This window comes from Crocodylus porosus, unplaced genomic scaffold, assembly GCF_001723895.1.
Source record: "Crocodylus porosus isolate Cpor-Errol unplaced genomic scaffold, CroPor_comp1, whole genome shotgun sequence".
NCBI lineage: Eukaryota > Metazoa > Chordata > Crocodylia > Crocodylidae > Crocodylus > Crocodylus porosus.
In genome coordinates this window covers 69,948,713-69,973,814 of record NW_017728949.1, presented here as the reverse complement: position 1 = coordinate 69,973,814, position 25,102 = coordinate 69,948,713, and the positions used below count along the sequence as shown (strand labels likewise).

Sequence of the window (25,102 nt, the reverse complement as noted above, 5' to 3'; positions counted from 1 at the left end):
TATACAAACTATTAGCAGCAGTGTTAGAGGATAGTTAACACAAACATACACTTCAGCTTTTGTATGGACTTTTAAGCTTATGTATACAATGAAAAAAACTGCTGACAAACTCCCCTATGTTCTGTGGCAAAGTTAACTCACTGTAGCTTCTTATAAGCACCATGCATCCATGCGTTACTTAGCTGAACACTGTAAATATTGTGTAAAATTTTTAGCAATATTTAGATTGTCCAGGTGACCTAACACTAATGCCTTTTGCAGTTGCAGTGCTGTTCATCTCCTGCTTCCCCATTAACAACATGTGTGAACTACAGAAACTATTTCTTTGCTCTTTAATCCTGATCTACTGTGCTGTTCTTCAGAGAGCTCAGATGGCTCAGCCTCCACCTTACAAGTTCTCTGTGCTTCTCATCTTCAAGCTGGATTCTCTTTTTTACTGTGTGACCTCAGCTGCCTAACTCCTGATAAAAGGATGGAGAATATGCACTGAAAGTCCAAGCTAACACCTTCTGGGTGAAAGATGAAGAGCAACAAGCAATAGCAACTGAACAGACAGAAAAAAAAATGTCAGCTGTCTGGGGGCAGCAAAAATGATAAATTCCACAACACTTTGGAAAAAAAAAAATACTATAAATTGTGACCTAGGAATCATGGAACCCAATGATACCAGGAATTGCTATAATTTGAGAGCCTTTTCATGAAATCAGCCAATAGTCCTCATTACAGGAGAGACTAACGCTGTGTTTACACGAGACACTGACTCTGCAGTAGCTTGTTACTACTGTGCAGTAGTATTGTGTGGCATGAAGCACAATGCAACGCTACTGCACAGTAGCAATGAGCTACTGCACAGTCAGCATCACCAAAAAGTTGTTTGGTGACATGACTGTGCAGTAACTCTGGTTACTGGGCAGTAACTTAGTACTTGTATATGCAAATACTAAATGACGGTGCAGTAACAACTACACAGTCACCATTCTTATAGACATATGAAACTAGAAGTAGTAGTCTGGATCAATTAACCAACTATTCTGAGCAGTTCTACATATTAACTTTGTGGATGTGTGAATGAAGGAAAGGAATCTCCTTCAGTTAAAGCTTGGTTTCACTGTAAAATCAATTTGAGTTATAACTCAGAAGTTGTCCCTGATTCACACCTGCAACAGCCCCTCCTTAATTTTGGTACAGTGGTACTTTTATCTTGAGTTGGCTGCTTACCAGCAGTATGGGCTAATGCTGGATTGAGCACAAATGGGCAGCTGTTAAGTGCAACCACTGTAGCACGGACACAAACCAATTCAACGGCTCCTCCACTGTTTTCCCACTATTTTCTGCCCTTTTTAAAAAAAATTGCTGGAAGAGATTTAATAGACCAACTAGCTTACTGCAGTCCAACAAAAAGTCTTAGGACCACACAAGAAAGTGTCAAGTCACTACAGTCACATTCTCACGTAAGAAGACAAATTTTAGAGACGTAACTTAAGTCTAGGTAACAACTTAATTTTGCAGGAAGGCATAACCTCGCTACCTTGACACAGGATGGCTTCTATGGTACCTTGAGATACTTGCCTTGTTGACACGAGTTCTTCACTTCTCTTAAGTACTCACCTGTTATCATCTTTACCAATCTACGAAGTACATTTAGGATTTTCTATACATGTTTTCCTTTTGTTTAATGTTGGAACAGAAAGTTTTCAGCAAGGCTTACCTTTTTACTTTCCTCCATTTCATGTTCAAACATTGCATTAAAAACTGGCGAGCGTGCTGCAGCAAGGGAATTAAACATTAAATACAATTAAATGCCAAGATTTTCACAATTATGTTTGTAACTATTTTTGGTTATCAATATAAAAGGAGAAAGTACCTGCAAGGACAGATTTGTGGGCTTTGAATTCTTGTCCTCCTACATAAAAACTGCAATCTGTAAATTTTGTTGTTTCCCAGAGATTCCCTAAATCTTCTGCTAGTCGACATTCAGGTACCTTCAACGTGTTTGTATTGGACTGTCCTGATATATTTACTGAATCTTGGACCACGCTTACCTAACAGAAAATCACAACAAGACAAACTCCTTCAACAAATGAATGCTGATGATCATTAAATTATTGTACCTATGCTAGAACTTAGCAAAAGCAAAATATTTTTGGGACTTGTCCATAACTCACACCCATAAAGCAAAAGTTGAATACTGGGAAAGACTAAATTTCAAAGAGTCTAGTTTTATGAAACAACACCAGATACAGAGAAATAAACCTTTTGAGAATCTTAAAAGAGAAATTAGCTTTTATTTATGATCCAAACATTTGTGGTCAGGTAACTGCTACAACACAAAAATAAAAGAACATGACACCACAAGCAGCATGATAAAAAGATCATGGAGTAAGTAAATCAAAGGCTGATACTCCTGTTGGGAAAACAATGACATCCCTAATTAAAAATGACTGCTGCTTCAAAGATAAATCAACAGAATTTAAGACCGTTCACTCCTGAAAACCAGAATCCAACATTATACAGAGACCCTCCTTATAATGAAGATTCGAAACACTTCACTCGTGCACTGAGGGAAGATGAGCTAAGTGTGGATATTTAGGAGGGTTAGATGGAAGTTAGAGCACGTTGAAAATGGCCACCCAATCTAACTTAGCTTGCCCAGGTGCAGACCTCACACTTAGACCCAGTCTCAGTGATTGGAAATCAGTCCAAACCCATAACAGAACAGAAGTTTTGTGCAGATAAAATAGATGTGGATTGATGTACACTCAGAATTAAATTAATCTAAGGTAGGCCAGTAAATCAAGCTTCTGTAGTTACCTGTGCAGCCAAAGGCTGAGATAGCCCAGCCCTGTAGCTGAGCTTTCTGTATCAGCCCCCCTGACACCAGACTATCTTTTTAGCAATCTAGCAACCCCTCCTCCCCAGAAGCCCCCATCCTGCAAGCTACTGCCAGGGGACAAGAAAATAAGTACTGGTGGGGAGCTATAAAACATAGTTCCTTCAGTATTCAGCTTCCCTTAGCTCCAGTGAAGAAATCAAATATGGGTGTTTTCCACTTAAAAAGCAAGATTCCAGTGGTTCTTCTACAAAAATGAGTTTATAGGTATACCCCAACAGTATCCTGTCTACTCAAACTAATAAAATATATGTTCATAAGTGGTAAAATACAGTATTAACTATGCCAAGTAAGTTCTAAAGGAGATGTGAATCAGTGTTTTTTGGCACTTCTCCCTGGATGTTGGGGCATTTTGGTATTTGGGAAGGAGAATAAATGTCACAGTTGAGACTTCCTTGCTGTGACTTTTAAGAATTTCTTTGTAGATAGCACTATTTAGATACTGGGATTTTAAATGTTTTTTACTTAACAAGCAAAAGTTGCACAAAAGGTCCTTTGCATGATATTTAAACAAAGCAGCAGCTCAAAAAGGTGTTCCTGCTTCGGAACAGAGGCCTGGAAATGAAAGCTCCCTGAAACAGAGCAGGCATTCCTAGAAGGACTTTGATCACAGTTTTCTCTTCCTAGGCTACAAAAAGGTAGGAGTATAACGAATAAGAGAAGATCAACAAACCCAGTAGTCTGCTTGACGTCCAGATGCACAGAATTGGGGACAAAGGCAGAAGAGTGAGCTCATGCTCCATGAGTAAGTCTGAGCTGTACAGTACAAACTTCATATCAGAAGATGAACTTGGATTTAGGACAAGAGGTGGGGTACTAAAATGGAAGTCAAAAGATTCAGTTTTCACTCCCTATTCTATTTCAGACTCCCTGTGTGAATCTGGGGCAACTCACTATCTTTCTTTGTCTTAGCTCTCCCCTGTAAAACAGAGATAAAAGTATCCTTCTGACTCACGGGGGAAGTTCTGAGGATAACTACTTTTAATATTTGAGCAGTATCATCTTAAAGGAATAAGAGCCTTACAAGTACTTACAATAGATCAGTCAGGCTCTGTTGCTTGTCACCTCAAAAGCATTGCAGGAAACAGGGGAGCTTATTCCCAGGTACTAGCAGCAGATGGAGGAGGACCACTGGCAACAGCTGCAAGCCAGAAGTCTAGAAAGCCATTTGCTTTGTTTAAACTGAAAACTTTGGGGGCAAAGGACTTTTCCCCACTTTCCTAGGTGTATTCATAAGCACAAAATCCCTACAGTCCTCTTAAACTGAGTACAATCAGGGCAACCTCAGTTCAAGTCTCTAAAAACTGAATGGCTACTATGTATTTATTCTACCACAATTAGAGTTAATTGGGTGCCAAGTACCCATATCACTCCTAAATACAAAAACTCCTAATGGCAAAATGGAAGTGAAGAACCTGTAAAAGGATGTGATCAAAATAATTTAGATGCTACTGCAAATTTAGACCTTATAGTGAACTAAATGATAAATGATGTTTCTGCAGCTGCTATTAGGGTTTCAAAATACTGAAGGAAGCGTGGGCCTAATCTTTTAGTTTAAACACTTCAGCAGGTATATAAAATGACTCTCAGGAATAATCCAGCAGAAGTCAATGGACTATATTCTTATTTAAAATTAAACATATGCATAAAATGTTTTTAGCCTGAAGGGTTAAAATTATATTTTTATTAAAACTGCTTCTTAGTGGCATAAACTTTGGCACTTGAAAATAAAATTGGTTCACTGTTAACAATGAAAAGGTATTTAGGTTTTCAACACGAACCATTTTTTTTAAAATACAACCTTTTTATACAATAAGTCATGATTACAAAAAAAAAGCAGGAACTTTCCATTTGACTTTAAGATCCAGATTTCAAAATACATTTTGGAGCCAAACCTCTCTTCATTGGGGTTACTTGGGGAGCACGAGGTGGGATTTATCAGAAGTCTTGGGGTATGCTTACACTGCAAACCATAGTATATTGTAGAGAAAGCCAAGATCGGCTAGATCAGATACTGAAAGCAGTCCAGCAGTCAGAGTGCTGCGTGGGCCAATTTACCGGCTAAAGGTGTAAACCAACTACTGATTTACCACTACCAAGTGTGGGAGGCAACCTTAAAGAAGTACTGGGGTAAACTACCTGCCTCAGTTTTCAGCAAATAAATGAATCATGTGAAACTGATGTTGCAGCTAGACTGTTTCCAATACTTGATCAAACTTCAGTGTTTTCAGTGCAGATAATTCCTTAGAGGCAGCACTGACTTTAAAATGTGAATCCTGATGGAGCTACATGACCTGGTACAACTGACTCTGGCAAGTTCAAATCATAACAGGGGCTCTTTATCAGGTTCTTGGGTAAGAATCTGTGGTGTTCTTGCAGTAAGAATTTTAATGAGATGCAAAACTTGTGCCTCAACACAGATTAGCTGAGAAGTGTGAAGCTTTTCAGTAGAAAAAGCATTATTACATATCATTTAAAATTCTACTAGCAATTAGGAAACAAACATATGACATCCACTTTAGTCAGTTAAGAGTATCAACCAGAAAAAATCTGAAATGAGTAAGTATATTTAAACAGAAAGTTCATTAAAACCGCTGTGATTTTTAGTCACCCAACTTCTTGTTGGAGTGGGCTGATTTGGCAAGATCAAATAAACCCTCCAGTCTCTGTTTTAACAGAAACCATAGGTATTAACTGTAACAATATCCTCCTGACCACAAGAATATTTACATCAGAAGCTGTGCATTTTGTGTTTTGTATTATTTCATATAAAGAGTGAATAAGTCCCTCTCCAACCAACAGAGCATGAGGTTCTCGCCTCAATGAGTAGAGCAGGATCTTTATTGAGCAAGCCTTTCTAAAGAACTCGGCTTAATGGGTCTCTTAAGTTTTATTAAATGGTGTACTTGTATCATCATAATTTAAAAGGAATTCCTGAATTTCCCAAGTGTGTCTATAAGAAGGATGCAAAAAAAACAAACCTGAATTCTGTAAATCAAGAATCAGTTAGAGCTGAAAATGACTGTACTTTTTCTGGTATAGTTCTCTGTCAAAGTACCTCAAAACAGTACGATTTTTTTCCCCCCACAAAGCAGCCTAACAGCTATAAAAGCATAACAGAAAAAGGAACTGAATTAGGATTTCAGTCTTAACTTCTGGATTGACCCAATCAAAGATGATAAAAATTTACTTGAATACAAGTAAACGTGATTCCGTTGGTATTGAAAGGCAGAGTATCTTATATAAGCCAATTATATTTTAAAAATAGAGAACTTTACAGATGGCTTCAATTATATCAAGCATAAGTTTTACAATTAAATAATGTCAGAATTTATTTCAGAAGTACAAATATTTCTGAACAGATTAGTCTCCTATTATAATTTTATGTACATTTCATCTTTAAAATTATGTAGTACAACCAACCAACTTTCATATCCATATTCTATTTGGCAAAACTAGTTTAATCTACAGTACCAACTATTCAAAACTTTGTAAGTTTTAAAAGGTCTTCAACGGGGATCTTTACAAAACCACTAGACATTTGTTACATCTGCTTTTATCAGGCAAATAATTGTATTCATAACAAATTCATTATGCAGCTAATTTAACTTGTCTAAGTGAAAATAAGATGCACTATATTTGCACCATCTAGTCTCAAGGGCCACTTTTCAATTATTTTTCCTACACAGCATAATGACATATAATTAAGTTGTAATCTTGCCAAGACAATTTTACACATTTCCTGTAAATACACAGATCAAAGCAAACTTATTAGCAGTTAAAGCATCTATCATCCTCCTAAGCCATTAATCAGTCCACGGCAGCAGTGATAACCTACCAATGTATATTTAAACACACACTGTACTTAGATCACAACCTTCTCTGGTTTTCATTTTTGAAAAGTCATAAGCCGTCTTCATGGATTTTAGTAAGACAATGTAGGTTACTGGAATAATTTATTATGATTTACATTTCATTTCCTCATATATTCCTCCAAAATTCTGAAGTTTAGTCCATGACACAGAGTTAAGTATAAGAGTATTTAACCAGTACTACATCTGTTCAGATAGCAATGCAGCAGGGTAGTAAGTTATGCAGTTATATGCAATTTCATTTTAAAGCTCATGTCAGAAGGGTATAACTACAGAAATTTGCATTTAAAAGTCTAAATATATAGGACTGATTCTCAGTGTCATGCTAAGAACCGAGAAAGGCTTAAAGAGTCAGTCCCACCAAATTAGTCATAATGTATATATATAAATGCCTTTTAATAGCATTTTTAAAAGTAAATTTAATAATGAAACAGCACATCAAGCAAACGATCTAAATATATAAAATATTTATTTATCTGAAGAAATTATAATCCTATTAAAGAAATTAATTTTAAATTCTCTCAAATGATAAGTTCTAAAGTCTTAAAAAGCCTCTAGCGGGGGGCGGGGAAAAGCCTGTTAGGGAAAAAGACTTCTGTCAGGTTTTAAATTAAGTTTTAAAAGAGTGCTTTATCTTGGTTGACTTGCAGAAGGGCTGTTGAGTATGAACTGTAGTTCAAGGCTGAAGAGCAAAGATTCTGAAATACACCTAGATTTTTATACTCTTGCCTGCTTTGATTTAAAACAACCTGAAACAGGGCCATTTAATATGATGTTCTAATAGGTACTACTTTAATTAATATTCATATCCCTATTACATCTCCTATTTAAGCTAGATCTGGTTTTAGGACAAGGTATAACTGGCATAAGACTGCTAAATGTACTACTTCTAGCAACCTGTAGCTTACTACTTTTAACCTGTTGTTCTGGAACTTCCTAATATAATTCTCATTTCCGACATTCTCGCTGACATTTCCTTTGTTTCTTCTTCCCTTACCAAAACTTGCTATACCATATTGCCATTAAGCACCTTAGGGTGTATATAGTCTACAATAGATGTCTATTTTAAAATCCTGGCCTCGCAAGTGAAAGACACAGAAGAATCGTATCACTGCTGAGATATTAAACCAGGTATTCATCAAAGAATTGTTGTTCATTTTAGTCAAGGAATGTGGTTACTGGGTAAGAGGTACATGTCATCAATGCAGTGGTGTTTCTTCCCTGGGATATAGCTTTCATTACAGCAAAAGCTAAGTTCTACATGTGTGCCTATCTAGAGGAAGATGGAAAACAATCTTATTGAACAGATGACTTCAAAAAAAAAAAAAAAGGCAACCTCAATATAAGTGTGTTTCTGTGTATGGCATGCATCAGCCATTTCTTTGTGCAGAGGTTCTGGAGCTCATTCTGATAGGTTCACTGTAGTATGTCTGTGTCTACATATCAAAGAACGGAGCACCATATCATACACATTTAAAACTTTCTAGTTTACCATAGTCATAGATTTTTTTGGAAACTGTACAAGTCACTGAATTTTCTGATTATTCGTTATATTTTTAAAACTTTAGAATCTTGTTTACTTAAAAAAAACTCACCTCACAAAATAATGTAAGCTTGTCATCTGGTAAAAGACCATTAGCTTCATCAAGTAAAAAATCTCTTCGGATAAATTTTTTAAAACCCCAATCCTTGCCTTGCACAAATCGATATGCTCTTTGGCTTTCTGGTTGAAGACAGAAGACAAATAGGATTGTTATATCTAAATAAAATATTTTCTTAAATAAAAGACTTTAACAAGTGGTAAAACAAGGTAGAAAAATCAATTCTGAGAACATCTGAGTGCTAATGTAACTGTAAATCAATTTAATATAGTTAGACCATGCATTTTATCATGCGTCAGGAAAATCCATCACTGAGCATAATTCTGTATTTATTTCAATAATATTTTGCTTTACAAGATTATCTGGTCATTTCATGGAAGATTATTCTAGAGTCTTATTTGTACTATTGTGTTGTATTGTATCCCATTGTGTTCCATTTATTGATTATTTATTTCTTCTCCTGAACTCCTCCTAGTTAATAGGTTTAGACATTAGAAAACTGGTTGAGTTTATTCAACAGATCTCTGTCTAGAACTGCCAAACCAAAAGCTCTCTCAGAAAAAGCTCTGGTCAAGTAAGGAGGACCGGATGGACTACACCTGAGAGTGCCGAAGGAATTGGCTGGAGTCATTGTGGGACCGCTGGCAACTCATGGTGCTTGGGAGAGGTCCCAGATGACTGGAAAAGGGCCAATGTGGTGCCAGTCTTTAAGAGGAGGCAGATCTGGGAAACTATGGGCTGGTCAGTTTGACCTTGATACGGGTAACATTTTGGAAAAAATTATCAACAAATCCATTTGTGAGAGACAGCAGGAGCCATGATGCTGAAGGATAGCCAACATGGTTTCGCTGCGGGCAGGTCATGCCTGACCAACCTAATCTCCTTCCATAATCAACTAACGAATCGCTTAGATGTGGGAGATGCGGTTGATGTCATACACTTGCTTTTTAAAAAGGCCTTCGATATGGTCTCCCGTGACGCTCTTATGAAAAAAAACCTGGTGGATTGTGGGCTGGCAGAGTCCATGGTCAGGTGGGTTGGGAACTGGCTAAGGGGTTGCACGCAGAGAGTTAGTGGATGGGTCTGTATCGTCTTGGCAGGAGGTGGCCAGTGGTGTCCTGCAGGGTTCAGCCCCATGCTGTTCAACATCTTAACCAACCATTTAGATGAGGATGTCAAAAGCACGCTGGCTAAGTTTGCAGAGGATACTAAGTTATGGGGAAAAGCAGTCATGCTAGGGGACAGGATGCAGATCCAAGCAGACCTGGACAAGCTGGGAAGGAGGGTGGAGTAGAACTGGATGCAGTCCAATAAAGAAAAATGCAGAGTGCTTCATCTGCGGAGAAGTAACTGGCAACATGAATATAGGTTAGGAGGAGACGTCCTGGCCAGCACGATGAAAGGGACCTTGGGGTTATGGTTGATCACAGGATTAACATGAGTCGCCAGTGAGACGCTGTAGTCAACAGAGTTAATAGCACACTGGGATGCATTAGCCAATGCATTACATGAGGGCTAATGAAGTGATGTTCCCTCTCTACTGGTGATGCCTCATCCTCTGGCAGGTGAGACCCCAGCTGGAGTCCTGTGGCCAGTTCTGGGGGCTGCACTTCAACAAGGATGTGGGGAATCTTGATGGGTCGAGAGAAGGACCACAAGAATGATTAAGTGCCTGGAGGAGAGAGTAAGGGATCTGGGACTGCTTAGTCTGGGGAAGAGAAGACTGAGGGGGGACTTCGTTGCTGTCTAATGGGGGTGGGCAATTATTTCAGGCAGAGGGCCGCTTACTGAGTTTTGGCAAGCTGCTGAGAGCCACACTGGTAGCCCCGCCCCTTGTGACCAGATGTCCTGCCCCCTAACTTTTGTCCTTTGCCACCAGAAGTCCCTTCCCCTTGCCCCTGAAAGTACTCCTTTCAGCAAGGGGTTTTGCTATCTTGGAACCAGAAAAATATCAAATTATATTTTAAAAAGTGAACATCTAAAATATCATGTATTTTTTTTCTTGATTTACATGTGTTCATGTAGTGCACATAGAGGTGATTGCACAATAGCTTAAAATGAAGTCTTACTCTTGCATATTGCGGGGGGTGGGTGTAGGTTTGTGGGGGCTGTGGGTGTATATGGAGGGAGTGGGTGGGTATGGGGGCTGTGTGTGTAGGGGGGGAGGCTGAGGTCTACGGCAGTGCGGGGGGGGGTGGATGCATGTGAATGGTGGGGTGTGCATGTGGGACTCACCCTATAGACACACACACACACAATCTGGCCCCAAGCCTGCATGCACGCATACTACATGTAGAGGTGTGTGTGGATGGGTATGGGGGTGCGTAGGGTTGTGTGGAGGGGAAGAGCGGCTGGGGCTTGCGTAGGGCAGTGCGAGGGAGTATGTGGGTCCATGTGTATGGGACTTGCCCTATGAACACACACACACAGTGCCCCCGAGCCTGCGCTCGCGCGCGCGCACACAGTGCCCCCGAGCCTGCGCTCGCGCGCGCGCACACAGTGCCCCCAAGCCTGCGCTCGCGCGCGCGCACACACACACATACACACACTGTGACCACAAGCCTGCGCGTGCACACACACACTGCCTGAGCCTGCACATGCACGCGCACACACACAGTAAATTTTGAGGGGGGACCCCGTGGGCTACAGAGAATGGCCTGCTGGGCTGGATTCTGCCTACTTCTGATCTAGAAGCATGTAGGGGGTGAATACTGGGAGCTGGGAGAAAAACTGTTCGCTAGGGCACCCCAGAGAGGACAAGGAGCAATGGCGATAAGCTGTTAGAGGATGGTTTCAGGTTGGATGCAAGGAAAAGCTTCTTTATAATAAGGGTGACCAGAATCTGGAATAGACCTCTTCTGGAATAGAGGTGGTACAGTCTCTAACCTTGGAGGTCTTAAAGAGGAGACTGGACAGACACCTTGCTGAGATCATTTGCTCTCAGCAGTATTCCTGCCCAGAGCAGGGGGACTAGACAGCCCTTAATTTCTATGATTCTATGAAAAGGACTCTTTTATCTTAAGAATTTCTCACCTCAAAAATTCCTTGGGGGGAAAAAAAAAAAAGTTTGGAGATTTGACAATGACATTTTTTTATTCCTTAAACAGATTCTTTTGAGATAAAATAAACAAATATATTTTAAAAGTTTGCAATTTAAATAGAACTTTTCAATCACTCCAATCTAACCTCCTCTCCCCTTAATTTCTGGTTTTCAGATTTTCATAGATTTCTAGGGTGGGAAGGGACCTATTAGATCACTGAGTCCAACCCCCTGCTCTGGGCAAGAAAGAGTGCTGGGATCCAGTAACCCCAGCCGGGTGCTTGTCTTATCTCCTTTAGAACACCTCCAAGGTAGGGGAAAGCACCACCGCCTTTGGAAGCCCATTCCATATTTTGGCAACCCTCACCGTAAAGAATTTCTTCTTGATGTCCAATCTAAATCTAGTCTCCTTCTGTTTATGACCACTGTTTCTAGTAACCCCAAGGGGCACCCTGGTAAACAGTATTCCCTATTCCCTGCTGACCCCCACCCCTTGATGAGTTTGTAGACAGCCAAGAGGTCACCTCTCAGCCTTCTCTTGTGGAGGCTGGAGAGATTCAGGTCCCTCACTCTGTCTTCTTATAGGATCCTAACCCGCAGGCTCTCAACCATGAGTGGCCCTCCTCTGAACCCTTTCCAGATTATCCACATCCCTCTCGATGTGCGGAACTCAAAATTGGATGCAGTACTCCATCTGCAGCCTCACCCATGCCACAGAGGGGAAGCATCACTTCCCTAGACCTGCTCATGATACACCTACTAATGCAGGAAAGAGTGCAGTTAGCTTTACTTATTACCCTGTCACATTGGCAACTCATGTTCATTTTTGTGTCGACCATGACTCAGAGATCCCTTTCCACTGCTGTGTTGCTCAGAACGCTGCTTCCCAGTCTATAGATGTGTTGGCGATTCTCTCCCCAGGTGCAGCACTTTGCACTTATCTTTGTTAAATTGCATCCTATTCTGATCCGCCTACTTCCCCAGTCTATCTAAATCCACCTGAATTCGCACCCTCTAGTGTGTTTACGATACCCCATAGTTTGTTATTGTCTGCGAATGTAGACAGAATGATTTCTACATCCTCATCCAAATCACTGATGAAGATGTAGAACAGTACTGGTCCAAGGACAGAGCCTTGGGGGACACCACTGCCCACATCTCTCCAAGCAGAAACCGACCCATCCACCACCACTCTCTGTGTGCATTTCGTAAGCCAGTTTTCCACCCACCAGACTGTGAAAAATTCCATGTCACAGCTACTTCATTTACTTGTAAGAAATGGGTGCGACACTGTGTCAAAAGCCTTTTTAAAATCCAAATAAATAACATCTACCTCTTTTCCTGCATCTAAGCACTTTGTGACCTGGTCATAAAAAGAGACCAGGTTAATCAGGCAGGATCTGGGTGCTATAAACCCATGCTGGTTGCCCCTTAATATTACCTGCTGGCCCCCACAAATGTGATCCTTTATAATTTTTTCTAAAGGCTTGCCAAGAATAGAGGTGAGGCTAACCAGCCTATAATTACCCAGGTCCTCCTTCCTCCCCTTCTTGAAAACAGGGACCACACTGGCCCGTTTCCAGTCTTTTGGGATGAAACCTGTCATCTGTCATCCCATTTGGAAAAAAACATGAATTCTATTTTTAAAATGTAATAGAACTTTGAGCAACATCTGTTACTGCAAAGGCTGACCTCTAGTAGAAATTTTAGAAAGCTTCAAGGATAATTTTATTAAAACTTAAATATGGTGTCATAAATTCCTGTTTCTAGGCTCCCAGGCTTCCAAACTTCATTGGATTGCATAAAACCGTCTTAAAGTCTCATGACATGAACTGAGAGAATAATCAAGCTTGAATATCACAGTTTGCGAACTTCTGCATAAAAATCAAGATTCTAATTCTGTAATTAGAAAATGTGATTATTAATCTGCTTTAGCATATCCTCTGGCTTAATAAAAGGTCATTACCTTCAGTTTTATTACAAACAAACAGTTGATGTATAGTAAGGAAAGTTTTGCTCCCCTATATTTTTCACAGTTCCACCTTAATGGGGGGGGGGTGTCTATTTCGAGGAGTGTTCCATTAGTATAGCACAGAGACAGTGAGCTGGATTCTGTTCTTTCCTTCCAATCACCACCATCATTTACTAAATTCAGATCTAAAAAAATGGATCTAAAAACATCCATTTACACCTATCGAATGAATCAAAGACAAAGACTGTGCATATATATGCCTGAGCTAGTGAAGACAACTTGGTGGTATTTACTTGGTAGAATGACAAGAACAAACAAACCTAGCTTGATTCTTTAGAATTAAGTGGAATTTGTAGAATGGGCAGTTAAGAAGCCATCTATTATCTTGCAAAATGACAATTTAATTTGAAGCCAAAAAAGGAAGGCTCAGATGCCACTTTCATCTCTGACATCATCCTAAAGATAATGATATATACCTGCCAACAAATACGGCCAAGAGAGCTTAACTCAAATTTACGGTTTTGTTCACAGATCTGATATTCCATCTGTTTTGGTAATTTGGTATTTATAGTAAAATTACATTTAAAAATATTTACATCGCAAAAAATCAGATACCTGAAAGTGAGGAAATACCATAATTAAAGTTTCAGAAAGAACCCTGATTTTCCTCAGTTCATATCATTATGTTCACATACTGTTCACCCTCAACCCAGGACCACTGTTCCCCACACACAAGACTACTTCTCAGTGCACGAGACCACACTGAGGCAGAAATGCTTTGCTGTTGTTGTTCCTCATTCAATATATATGCTCCTTAAATTATTTAGTGTAATACTCCCCAAACCTCGCACACAATAGCACCGTGGAATCCTTAAACCATACAAACCAATTATTTTCCTGAATTTCCATTTTTGATATGGGGAGAAAAGACTCAGGCTACGGACTGTTAAAAAAAATATCCTGGGAGCAGAAGTGTAGATGGGGGCCAGCCTCCTGGCTCGAGAGCTACATCGGTGAACTTTCCAGCCAGGGGCATGAGAGGGCTGCTCCCTGGGTCACCCCAACCCCTAGGGAAGTCCATTAATGGACAGTCCATTAATTATCCTCTCCCCTGCCTGGCTGTCAAGCGGCAGCTCACGTGCCCCCACATCGCTCTGGTCTGACCTGGAACAGCACAGGTGGAAGCAGGAGCATTTCCCTGAAGGATAATGCCCCGCCCCCAATCAACCCCCACCCTTCAGCTGATCAATGAGGGGGACAGAGGGCAGGGGGAATTTTTTAAGGCAGGAAGTCCCCACCAACAGCTTGTCTCTAGGCAGGCTATCAGCAAGCCAGTGCTCTCCCTTCCTACCTCGCCCTTGGAGGGAGGGAGGGAAAATATAAGACATATGCATAAGCATATGCCCAACAGAAGCCCACAGAGCCATTCAAGTTACATCGTGAGGAGGGTCATCTTCTTAACTTTCTTGTGGAAGAGCTAGTTCTCCTCCAAGAAATCCCTTGAACAGCTGTTCAGTCTCTTTCTGTGCCAAGAGAAAGGTTCCTGGCACAAATGTAAAACCTGTTCAAGGCCACACACTGAATCAGCAGTACAGCCAGATTAGACCTCAGGTGCTCTCGAATCCCAACCACACACTCATGCCCATGCAAATTTAATTCTAGCATTTGCCAGCTTTTCAGTGCCTACCTTGGCATCTTAAATGATTTTTATTGCTTTTTTTTTTGCATATAGTTTTTTAGGGTTTTTTTTTTTTAGATTCAAGTTTTATTCTATGTAACATCTGTCTAGTCATCATCAAGAGTTTGGATCCAGAGTATTAAGGACTGCAGCAAAGAATTATCAATTCTTTAGCTCAAATAGTATAACTTAAACTGGCAGCTGGTTTACTACTAAAATCTGAGCTAGCTTCTACAAGGAAGCTGTACAACACATCCAAACAGGCTTGAAAATGCAGACAGGGAGAGAGATATGGGAAGTCCTAAGTGTGTAGCTGTGTAGATGGAATTTGAGTCTGCCACATTAAAAAAAATGGGTTTTACCCTAATCTTCTTCAGTCTCTCAGAGGAAAAGGTTTTGCTCAATAATACAAATTCTAAAGAGCAGGGTTTTTTTTTTTAGGAACAACAATCAGTAGAAAAGTAAATCTAGAACTAAAGATCTCTTTAATCCTCGCTGTGATTATTATTTTTTTTAATCTGCATAGTCCACAGATTATTATTCTGCCTTATATGGTATGTCCCTGCAGAGGAACCGGCTGCCACATCTGGAATATCATGGGGGTACACAGGGCCTCCTGGTTTGGCTACACCCTTGCTCTGAACTGCTGGCTTCTGCCAGATGATGGCTGCTCCTCAGCGAGCTGTTGCTCTACTCCCACGGTGATGCGATCCAGACTTAGAGGGTGAAAACAGACATTTCCTGACATCTCGTGTGTGCCATCACATTTTTTATAGTAACACGAGTTGTGCCACATCAAAGGAAAATAAGTGGTGCAAATGGCAGTAATAGACTGCTGCTTGATTGTGGCACCCATCTATTAGCTCTGTGTTAGGAAAGCCAACTACTCTGGGTAGGTGCTCAGGTAGCCTCAAGCCTCCAGAACACCTACCTGCTTTCCCCACTTACAGAGAGGCACCCCAGGGAATATCAGGATGCCTCTCCATAAGCAGGGAAGTAAGGGTTCCCCAGTCAGCCAGATCCAACCCCCACGACTGAGGGACAGGTCTGGCTAAATGGGGAAAAGCCCCTCTGGCTGAGTGTGGAGACTACATTGCCCCTTGTCCTGAACCATCAAGGGTGGTACAAGGGGTGACACGTATTTCATGGCACAGCTGATCTGCTTCATTCAGCAACACCTATTTCTAGCCAAAATGTTCCAGGATTTTGGCATGTTGTTAAAGGTATAACAACCAACAGCAAGAGAGAAATGAACAGTAGTGAATTTGAACAAGCAATTTTTCCAAGCAAAAAAGCACATCCTTGGCTTTTCTTCAGCCAAATTTAAATATGTTCGGGGGGGGGAGGGGCAAAGGAGGGGTATATTTTCTCAAAATGCACAAGAACCTTTTATAAAGAAGAAAATTAAGCCTAGGCAGTCTAAATTTACATGTCACTGCCAAATTCCCTCTATGGCAAAAGTCAGTGATATTTGGCCCTGTAAATGCTATCCTACTAAGCCAATCTGTTGGTGAGTATTATTTTAATCTGATGGAGAAACTGGTTGTTTGACATAGTCAGCTGGTCATGCCTGTTTGCAAACATGGAGGGTCAGGTCACTGATATAGCAATTCTAATATACCGAGTAATCAGAACCTGCAATTAATTCATATTTTGTCATGAGATGGACCCTAAGCTATTTTCATAATAGCAATATGCATCTGAACAGCTTGTAAGGCAACTCTCCCAGGCTGAAAATATGATAATTAACCACAGAAAAGAAACAGCTCTGAATCGCACAGGATTTTCTGAAAAGTACTTCAATAATTATCTCCCCTACAGAAGCTTTTACACTTTGCAGGTAAAGAACTATATAAATAAGAAATCTTTAGTGAAGTTTTCAAAACATCCATATCAAACCAAAGGCATTCCCTGTTCCTTCTTCAATCATCTTTGACAGACCCAGGAACATGTGCATATCAAAAGGACCATATTACGGTCACACTATTTGGCAGTTTAACTCTGTCCTCAAAATTAAGAATACAGAATGGGATAAGCAGTACTTTTTGGAAGGACACAGAGGAAAGATAAAATGTCTGGTCCAACAAGAGAAGTCTTCAAAGATTGTTCAAAGTTTATCCAGAATACAGAAGCAGAGGTACATTCACTTCGTATAACGTTAGTCAGGCCCCTAAAAACTGACAGAATACATTCCTCAGATTGAATTAAATCCATAATTAGGATTTTGTTCTGCTTTAAATGTTTTTCAGGATATGGAGACATGGTTTTGATTCTCACGGACCAAAAAGAAGAGGAAAACATTAAAAAAATGAATACCTTCATGAATGAAATTAAATAGCTAGTAATGTAAATCCAGTGGTATATAAGAGATAGGCAATGTTAGAGAAGTAAAATATCATATAATTTGCTTAACATGTTCATTTAATACACACACTCTACAGTATGTATGTCAATTCTAGAGCTGGTTTAGAACTGAATGAATTACCATTACCTGTGGGCGGGGAAGAGAGAAAACCAGCTTTGATTAGTTTAATTTTCAGGTGTTATCATTACCCTTCCCCCACCCAGGCACTTTTGCTGCATTAGAGGTTTGTGTTCTGTTCTTAAAAGCTCTATTAAATGATTGATATAGATGCACTGATGTGAAGAGGAGAAAAATGTAATAAGTAAAGTTTGAGAAACTTAGGTTAATAAATTCAGAGACAGTATAAAAAAATAAGATTTGAAGAAGAAAGGAAAGTCAAAGGACTCTAAAGTCAGGGGCATGGCCCAAAAGCCAAACCTGCTCAGTGGTGCTGTCCAAAGATTTAGAAACCCTTGCAAATACAAAAGGACCTGATGAACACTGCCAGAGCAAAATCAAGAATGGACTAACAACAGCATGTGCTTGATTCTGCAAGCGATGCTTACGTTAGGAAGGTGAATTAGTTCCTGAGGGACCAGGCAGGAAGTGACAGCAAAATCTAGTGTTAATCGCCTAAGCAGGCTGACTCAAAGCTACTTTCCAGTCCTTCCAAGAATGCTACAGGATAAATAAAGTTTGAGCATTCCGCTTAAACTGCCAAGGATTACATTCTTGACCCTCCACTGGCAAATTAAGATAGTGAAAATAAGCCATCATTTGACTTCTGCAAGCTTTATGCAACTGTACTGTATCGTCCTAATGTTTCTGTGGTTTCATATCAAAGGGCACTCCTACTGGGCTGGACATCTGACTTAGAGGCCGCTCCCAGACAGTCATAGCCTCATCCTAGAGGGCCATCTCCACTGGTTCCCCCAGAGATTGGTGCTCGGACTCCTGCTATTCAACAGGGGGTGGAAAGTGCAATGATTAAGTTTATGGATGATACCAAGCTGTGGGGAAATGCATTCATACCAGGATAGGGTAAACAGCCAGGATGACCTTGACAAACTGGATTTATGGGCAGAACAAAATCAGATGAGGTTTAACAGGGAGAAGTGCAAGGTCCTTCACTGGGATAGGAGGAACCCCCACCACAAATATATAATGGCCAGTGGCCCACTGACTGGCGCAGCATCTGAATGAGACCTGAGGGTCACGACTGACTGGAAGATGAATATAAACCAACAGCGCAATGAGACTGCCAGAAGGGCAAACAAAATTCTGGCATGCATCAACCGATACATGGCCAATAGATTCAGGGAGGTACACCTCCCACTCTATTTGGTGTTGGTGGGGCTTCAGCAGGAGCACTGTGTCCAGTTCTGGGCACCACACTTCAAGAAAGATGTGGAAAAGCTCAAGAGGGTACAAAGAAGGGCCACCCATTTGGTTAAGGGCATGGAGGGTAGGCCCTCTGGGGAGAGACTCCAGGAACTGGGCCTGTTCAGCCTGAGGAAGAGGAGGCTGAGAGGTGACTCGATAGCTGCCTACAAGCACATCAGGGGAGAGCATCAAAAATTAGGAGAGCAACTATTCAAGAGGGCACCTCAGGGGAGGACAAGGACCAACGTGCATAAAACTAATGGAGGGTAAATTCAGGTTGGCTATAAAAGGAAAAACTTTTTCTCTGTAAGGGCTACCAGAATCTGGTACACACTTCCGACAGAGGCGGTGCAATCACCCTCCTTGGAGGTATTCAAAATGAGGCTGGACAACCACCTTGCTGAGCTCATCTGAGCCCAATAACTTCCCATCCACGGCAGGGGACCGGACTTGATGATTTCCTGCCAAGTGCAGGGGGATTGGACCTGACAATCTTGCAAGGTCCCTTCCAGCCCCTAACAACGTGTGAAGATGGAAGAAACACTTGGAAAGATTCCTGGGGTGCCATACGTTTATTTTCTAGAGCTAGAAGTGGAGGTATAGTTCTGATGGGGATGGAGGTTTTGCTCAAACCATGTACCATGTATTTACTCAAATATAAAATGAGTTTTTGTCCTCCCAATCAGCATGGAGGGGAAGGGCAGGAAAGCCCCTTGTCTTACATTGGGATAAGATGCAAAGGGGAGAGTAGGTGGTTGCTGCTACTCTGACTGGTCCTGAGCCTACGTTGAGGCCAGAGTTAGAACCACAGCAGCTTTCTGCACCTCCCCACCCACTTCTCCTCTGCAGTTTCTGTCCCCAACCTCCTGCCCACTCCCTTCCCTCCCCTTTACTGTCAGGTGCAACTCAGCTCCATCTCTGGGGCTGCAGTCTCTCTTGGGCACGGAGCACATGGAAACTTTCGCCTGCCCACCCAATTAGCAACACTGGCACTGCTACATGGCCAAGCAAGGGCTTCTATGTGCTGTGCTTCAGGATGGAGCAGCTCAAGTAGCATCTCTGAGTAGCATCAGACAGTAAGGGGGAGGGAAAAGGAGAAGAGGCAGAAACTGGGGAGAGTTGTGGGGTAGGGGAAGAAGCAGAGACTGGGGAGGAGCTGGGGGTGGAGGGGTGCAGGTGGCAGGAAGGCTGCAGGGGGAAGTGGTCAAGGCAGATGGCAAAGGAGCCACCTGACCTGCCCCCCCACCCCTTTCCTGGCCCCCCTCCCCTGTCACTGCTTTCCCCGCTGTAGCAGTAAGGCAGGGAAGATTCAAGACAACTCCCAGTACTTAGATTCTATACCTGGACAATTAGAACACATTTATAAGTTTTCCATATACAGAATCCAATTATTGGGGAGGTCATCTTATATTCATGCTCGTTTTATATTTGAGTAAGTATGAGGGGGTGTATCATATCAAGGTTGCTGTAGATTTACTGAACTCAGTCTTTCTTATTGCTATTTACATGTGAAAGAAGGGTTGAGCATATATTATTTCATCATGACTACTCATCTATGCGAAATCTCACTTATATATGTCTGCAAGATCAGGGTTAAAGTGATTCAGGAGCCATTCAGAACACTTTGAACACTTATTAACTGCACTTATTGCTGCAGAGCACAGAATCTCATTATGTTTAGTGTTTTTGTTATAAGCTCCAGGTCCTACAATCTTATAATTCCATTAGATTCTACATTTCCATTAAAAAGTAAAGGCTTCCAATCCTTAAAATGGTTGTGGAAGAGTGTTTGAAAACACAAAGAGTAAAGACTCAAAAAGCAAGGTGAAAATAAAATAAACCTCCCAAAATGTTTTGGGTCTGATTCAATCTTACGCTGCAACTTGAAAGAGGAGAAAATTCAGAGTTTTTCTCTGGCCATGTAAAGAGCTGCCAATAAAATGCCTATTTTAGCTTAACAAATTAACTGCTGAGATCAAATCGGTGTGCATTAGCGCATACCACTTCAATCAACAAGAAGCAAATAAAATCGTTATTAAAAAGAAGAAAAAATTAAAAGTAAAACACTGTAGTAACATTATGCACAACAGAACCTACTGCAAGAGCCAGGAGACAATACAACTGGATCTACAGTGGCAGCCATGAGCATTGTGTTGTGATTTACGCTGTTTAACAGAATTAGCATAGCTCAATGTTCAGAACAGTATGGAAACATTTTTTATTTTTAATGCTAATCCTACGTGTATTTCATACAAACACTTAAAAGCTTAACTGCATTAAAAATGAACTTGTTTTAAAACTAGAAACATTTTAGAGTTTAATGTCTCTAGGATTTCCTTACTGGTTTAGGCTAACTCTGATTATACTTACCCATTGCTTTTGTTTCTTCTCTTTTAGCATTCAGAAGGGAAAACTTAAATTTTGCTCTGACTTCACTTTTTGGACAACTGACTAGAAGCAAATATAATGACAGGTAGTCTTTGCTTTCATCATCTAAACCTTTTGGGTTTACTCTCAGGCACCTGAAAAAAAGGAAAAGAGGCAGTTTTAAAAGATGTAAACTTTAAAACCAGACAGAATAAAATTAAGAAACCATACCTTTCTAAAAACACTCTTTTTATTATAAGCCTTTAAAAAAGGCTTCTTGGATTCAGTGTTTAGCAATTAAATTTGTTAGTGAACTTTAAAACCCAAATTTAAAGGGACCACAAAGAATTGACAATACAAAGTCAAAAGCACAACCACCTTACCACTTCATTTTATCATTTGGCCCTGATGAAAAGGTTGAACTCTTTAAAACTTCACCCATTTCTTCTCGGCAAAAACTGAAGTTATTAATGGTCCACATGTAGGAAAATTTTACTACTTTAACCTGAACAAAAGATATATGAAAAAAAAAAAAATCAATACATACGCAATATAGTTACTTAATTTGTAATTCACTTTTTTACATAAATTACCCTCTACCTATGAGACTGTCAACAAAGTTCTGTTTGGTTTTGGGAAAAATATATTCTGACAGACTGATCCTCTGACAGGAAAAGCCCAGTCACTGCAGTTTGTACAATTTACCTGTGTATAACACCAGCTTTCAGCTACGGGTCCACTGGACATCTCTCCAGGTGGTGGAGGTGTGGGGACCCTCGACATTGCCACTTTTATTGCAGATTTACAGCATCAGGGTAGCAATTGAAATTTCAGTAATTTTTCTACAAAAATATAATGATTATAATTAATAAAATGTGATTACCAAAATCAGGTTGCTTCCCTCCTGCCCACTTAATGTAATTATTACACTTTGGCATTTAAGCTATTGTTTCAAGTCAAATACTCAGGTTTCTCACATAGTTAAGAGAAGGCAACAGTTTTGAAATAGATCTAAGTTCAGCATCAAATACCCACCAATGATCACATTTTATTCATAGATCTGTAAGAGGTAGATCATAATGAAATATCCAGCTTTATAACCTAACTTCATACCGCAAAATGAATTTATTTAAAAAAAATACCATGGCTAATTAGTAACCACTCTAATCATGTTGTATATCCTCTCTTAGGATCTATTAATTCGGCTTGTAAAGTAACAAAATATATCATGGGAACTAAAAAAAAAAAAAAAAAGACCATATTAAAATTCTAAGTTATCCTGGATTTGGGTAAGGACAACCTGGCCCCCCAATAATTAGATTCTTTACATGAAAAAACTTATTAATTTGTTATAATTTTCCATGTATAGAATCATAATTATCGGAGAGTCATTTTAAAGTCATTCCCCCTGCTACAGTAGGGAAAGCAGTGCCAGGGGGGCAGGTGAAGCCAGGAGTCAACATCTGCTCTCGCCCTCCAGCCCCCTTCACCGGGTGCCTGTACTCCCTACCACTCCCTACCCCTCTGCAGCTGCTTACCCTCTATTGCTGCTCTAGCTCTGGGCTCCTGCCTGATCAGGCAGCAGCAGCTGCAGAAATGGCAGCCCCATGCCCCGATCCTAGGATGGGTTCAGAGCTGGAGCTCCTGCCACTACAGCACACACATACACACAGCATTGCCACAATGGAGGAGAGTAACTGGGGTTGGGAAGGGTACAGACACAGAATGGGACAGATGTACATGGGGGTGTGGGAGAGCAGGAGCTGACTATCCCCCCTTGCACTCAAATCTCTTCCCCCCTCCACCTATATTGAATGCAGAAGACTCGTTCTGTATTCAAATAAATATGGTAATAATGATAACATGAAATGAAGATGCTCATAAGACAATAAACTGTTCCAGGTGAGCCAGGGATAAGAGGTCCAAAGAGAAAGGAAAATAAGCTAGTGTGTTGTTCATCAAATCAGTACTAAAGATACAAGTCAGATTCTAAATCTGTATACAAAAGGAGCCATAATTAACAGCAGCGTTATATATGCCTCAGTAGGGGACTACAACAATTGTCACGTGGTTGGGAGTTTCTATGACAGGGGTATCAAATATATAATCCATGGACCAGATCTAACCTATGGAGCCATTTCTTCTGACCCATGGGCCTCCTGGAATAGCTCCCACCAATGCATCCTTGATGGGCAGCAGCCATCAATCCTCCACCTGCCCCCTCCCCGCCCCCATTTCCTAAATGCTGCCACTTGCCCCAGATGCAGCCCAGGAGGCTCCCTGTAGTCTGGACTGACCCCATGAGTAGCTCCACAATCCAGATTTTAGGATCCTGGGGTGGATTTAAGTCACACTATGGTTGGTAACTTTTCAGAATCATGTTTTCCTCTATTGTATGAGAATCAGAGGAAACAGGGACTCTAAAACATTCTTTATGCATTTACTATATTACGAATGTTCCTTCAGTAACCTCTTCTATCACTTAAACAAGAGCACCTACATGCCATGCTGATAAAGTTTCTAGTAGTTGGCTATTAATTGACTACAATTTTTTTTTATAGAATTGCAAAGCTGTTATTCTGAACTTCGACAAACATTTTTATGCCCACTCATATCAGATAATTTGATTTTTCCTAGGAATTTTTAGTCAGAGCTATCTATCATTTTTGTCTAACTTTTAGACAAATGAAGTAAATCTTACCAATTTTGTCCCAAACCCATTTTTTAAAGCTGTTAAAGTCCGGAATGCATAAAGTAATGTGGTTAAACTCTGTGTGTGTGTGTGGGGGGGGGCATATATTTTGTATCAATATGGTCACAAAGAATACGACTACAGTTTGGATTAAACTATTAAATGCAAGTAAAATAAGATCTGCATTCAATAAATAATTACATGTACTCAATGAGGGGAGAGGGAACAAGTTTTATAGATGACACTGGAAACTACAAAAAAAAAAAGAATATGGATTTTGCCCCCCCTCAAAGATGCAACACCAACAATTTTTTAAAGTTTCCTTCCACTATACTTGTAAGAAAATTTCTATTAAGTCTTAATGGTTGCCACTTCTTTTAGGCAAACTAAAAGAAATGCGATAGCTTTGCTGTCATGTTCCTTCTACCCCTCAATGCTTTTCTTCAGCTCTGAAAGTGTTAGCAAAGGGAACAGCTAGCTTTCCTTACATAAGGTTCATCAGCAAAATGAAATTTTCCTTTGCATCACAGAGACTTCTCCAGATTGTCATTGACTTACTCTTTCTACAGCGTCTAGCAGGAGCAGGATAAGTCTACTTTGTAAACGAATTTCCATTGCCTAATACCAAATAAAGCCATTAGCATCATTTGCTATTATAACTGAACTACAAATAAGAGCTTCAAGTAGGCCTGTCACTGGTGTTAAGACACCTTATGAGCATTCCAGAAAAAAAAAAAACAAAAAAACCCCAGCCAGCTTCACATTTATGAAGTGAAGCTTGACAGGTGATTATTCGCATGTCTAAAGGCTCTAAAGTTTTTGATTTTACCTATCTAAAAAGGAGCAATGACACATGAAGCTTTGCAGATAAATTATTTTTGCTATACATAAATACTAAATATAGATTACAGGCAAGACGGTCTAAAGTTCTATTGCAATAATATAACTTTTTCAAGCAGAGCTATATGTAGCCAGTGGCTTTCAACAGCCAGTAGGCTCCTTTAATTACATGGAATATCATTATACTTCATTCCTTTATGCAGAAATAGAACCTATACCCAGGGTAGTTAATCTGAAATGCAACGGTGTATTCTTTCCCAAAACTGAACAAATCCAACATTTACAGATAATCTGTATAGACAATGCTCCCACTTTCATGTCATCAACAGACTTCATCAGCATGAGCCTAACATTTGTAAAAACATTACGAAAATACTAAGTGAAATCAGTCTCCTGGAGAACTCCACAGTCACCTCTATACTT

General features: G+C 40.4%; 1 protein-coding gene across 1 annotated transcript in view; it reads right to left on the bottom strand.

Annotated features, from left to right (window-relative positions):
• Window positions 1-25,102, bottom strand: part of SPOPL (speckle type BTB/POZ protein like) — a 52,491-nt gene that overhangs the window by 6,729 nt on the left and 20,660 nt on the right. Inside the window, exons 2-7 of the mRNA XM_019554309.1 lie at window positions 21,853-21,989; window positions 21,531-21,652; window positions 21,151-21,302; window positions 8,358-8,485; window positions 1,865-2,042; window positions 1,709-1,764 (exon numbers count right to left, since the gene is read on the bottom strand). Coding sequence (XP_019409854.1) covers window positions 1,709-1,764; window positions 1,865-2,042; window positions 8,358-8,485; window positions 21,151-21,302; window positions 21,531-21,652; window positions 21,853-21,930 — 714 coding nt within the window. The 5' untranslated portion in view covers window positions 21,931-21,989. The remainder of the gene's footprint in view (window positions 1-1,708; window positions 1,765-1,864; window positions 2,043-8,357; window positions 8,486-21,150; window positions 21,303-21,530; window positions 21,653-21,852; window positions 21,990-25,102) is intronic.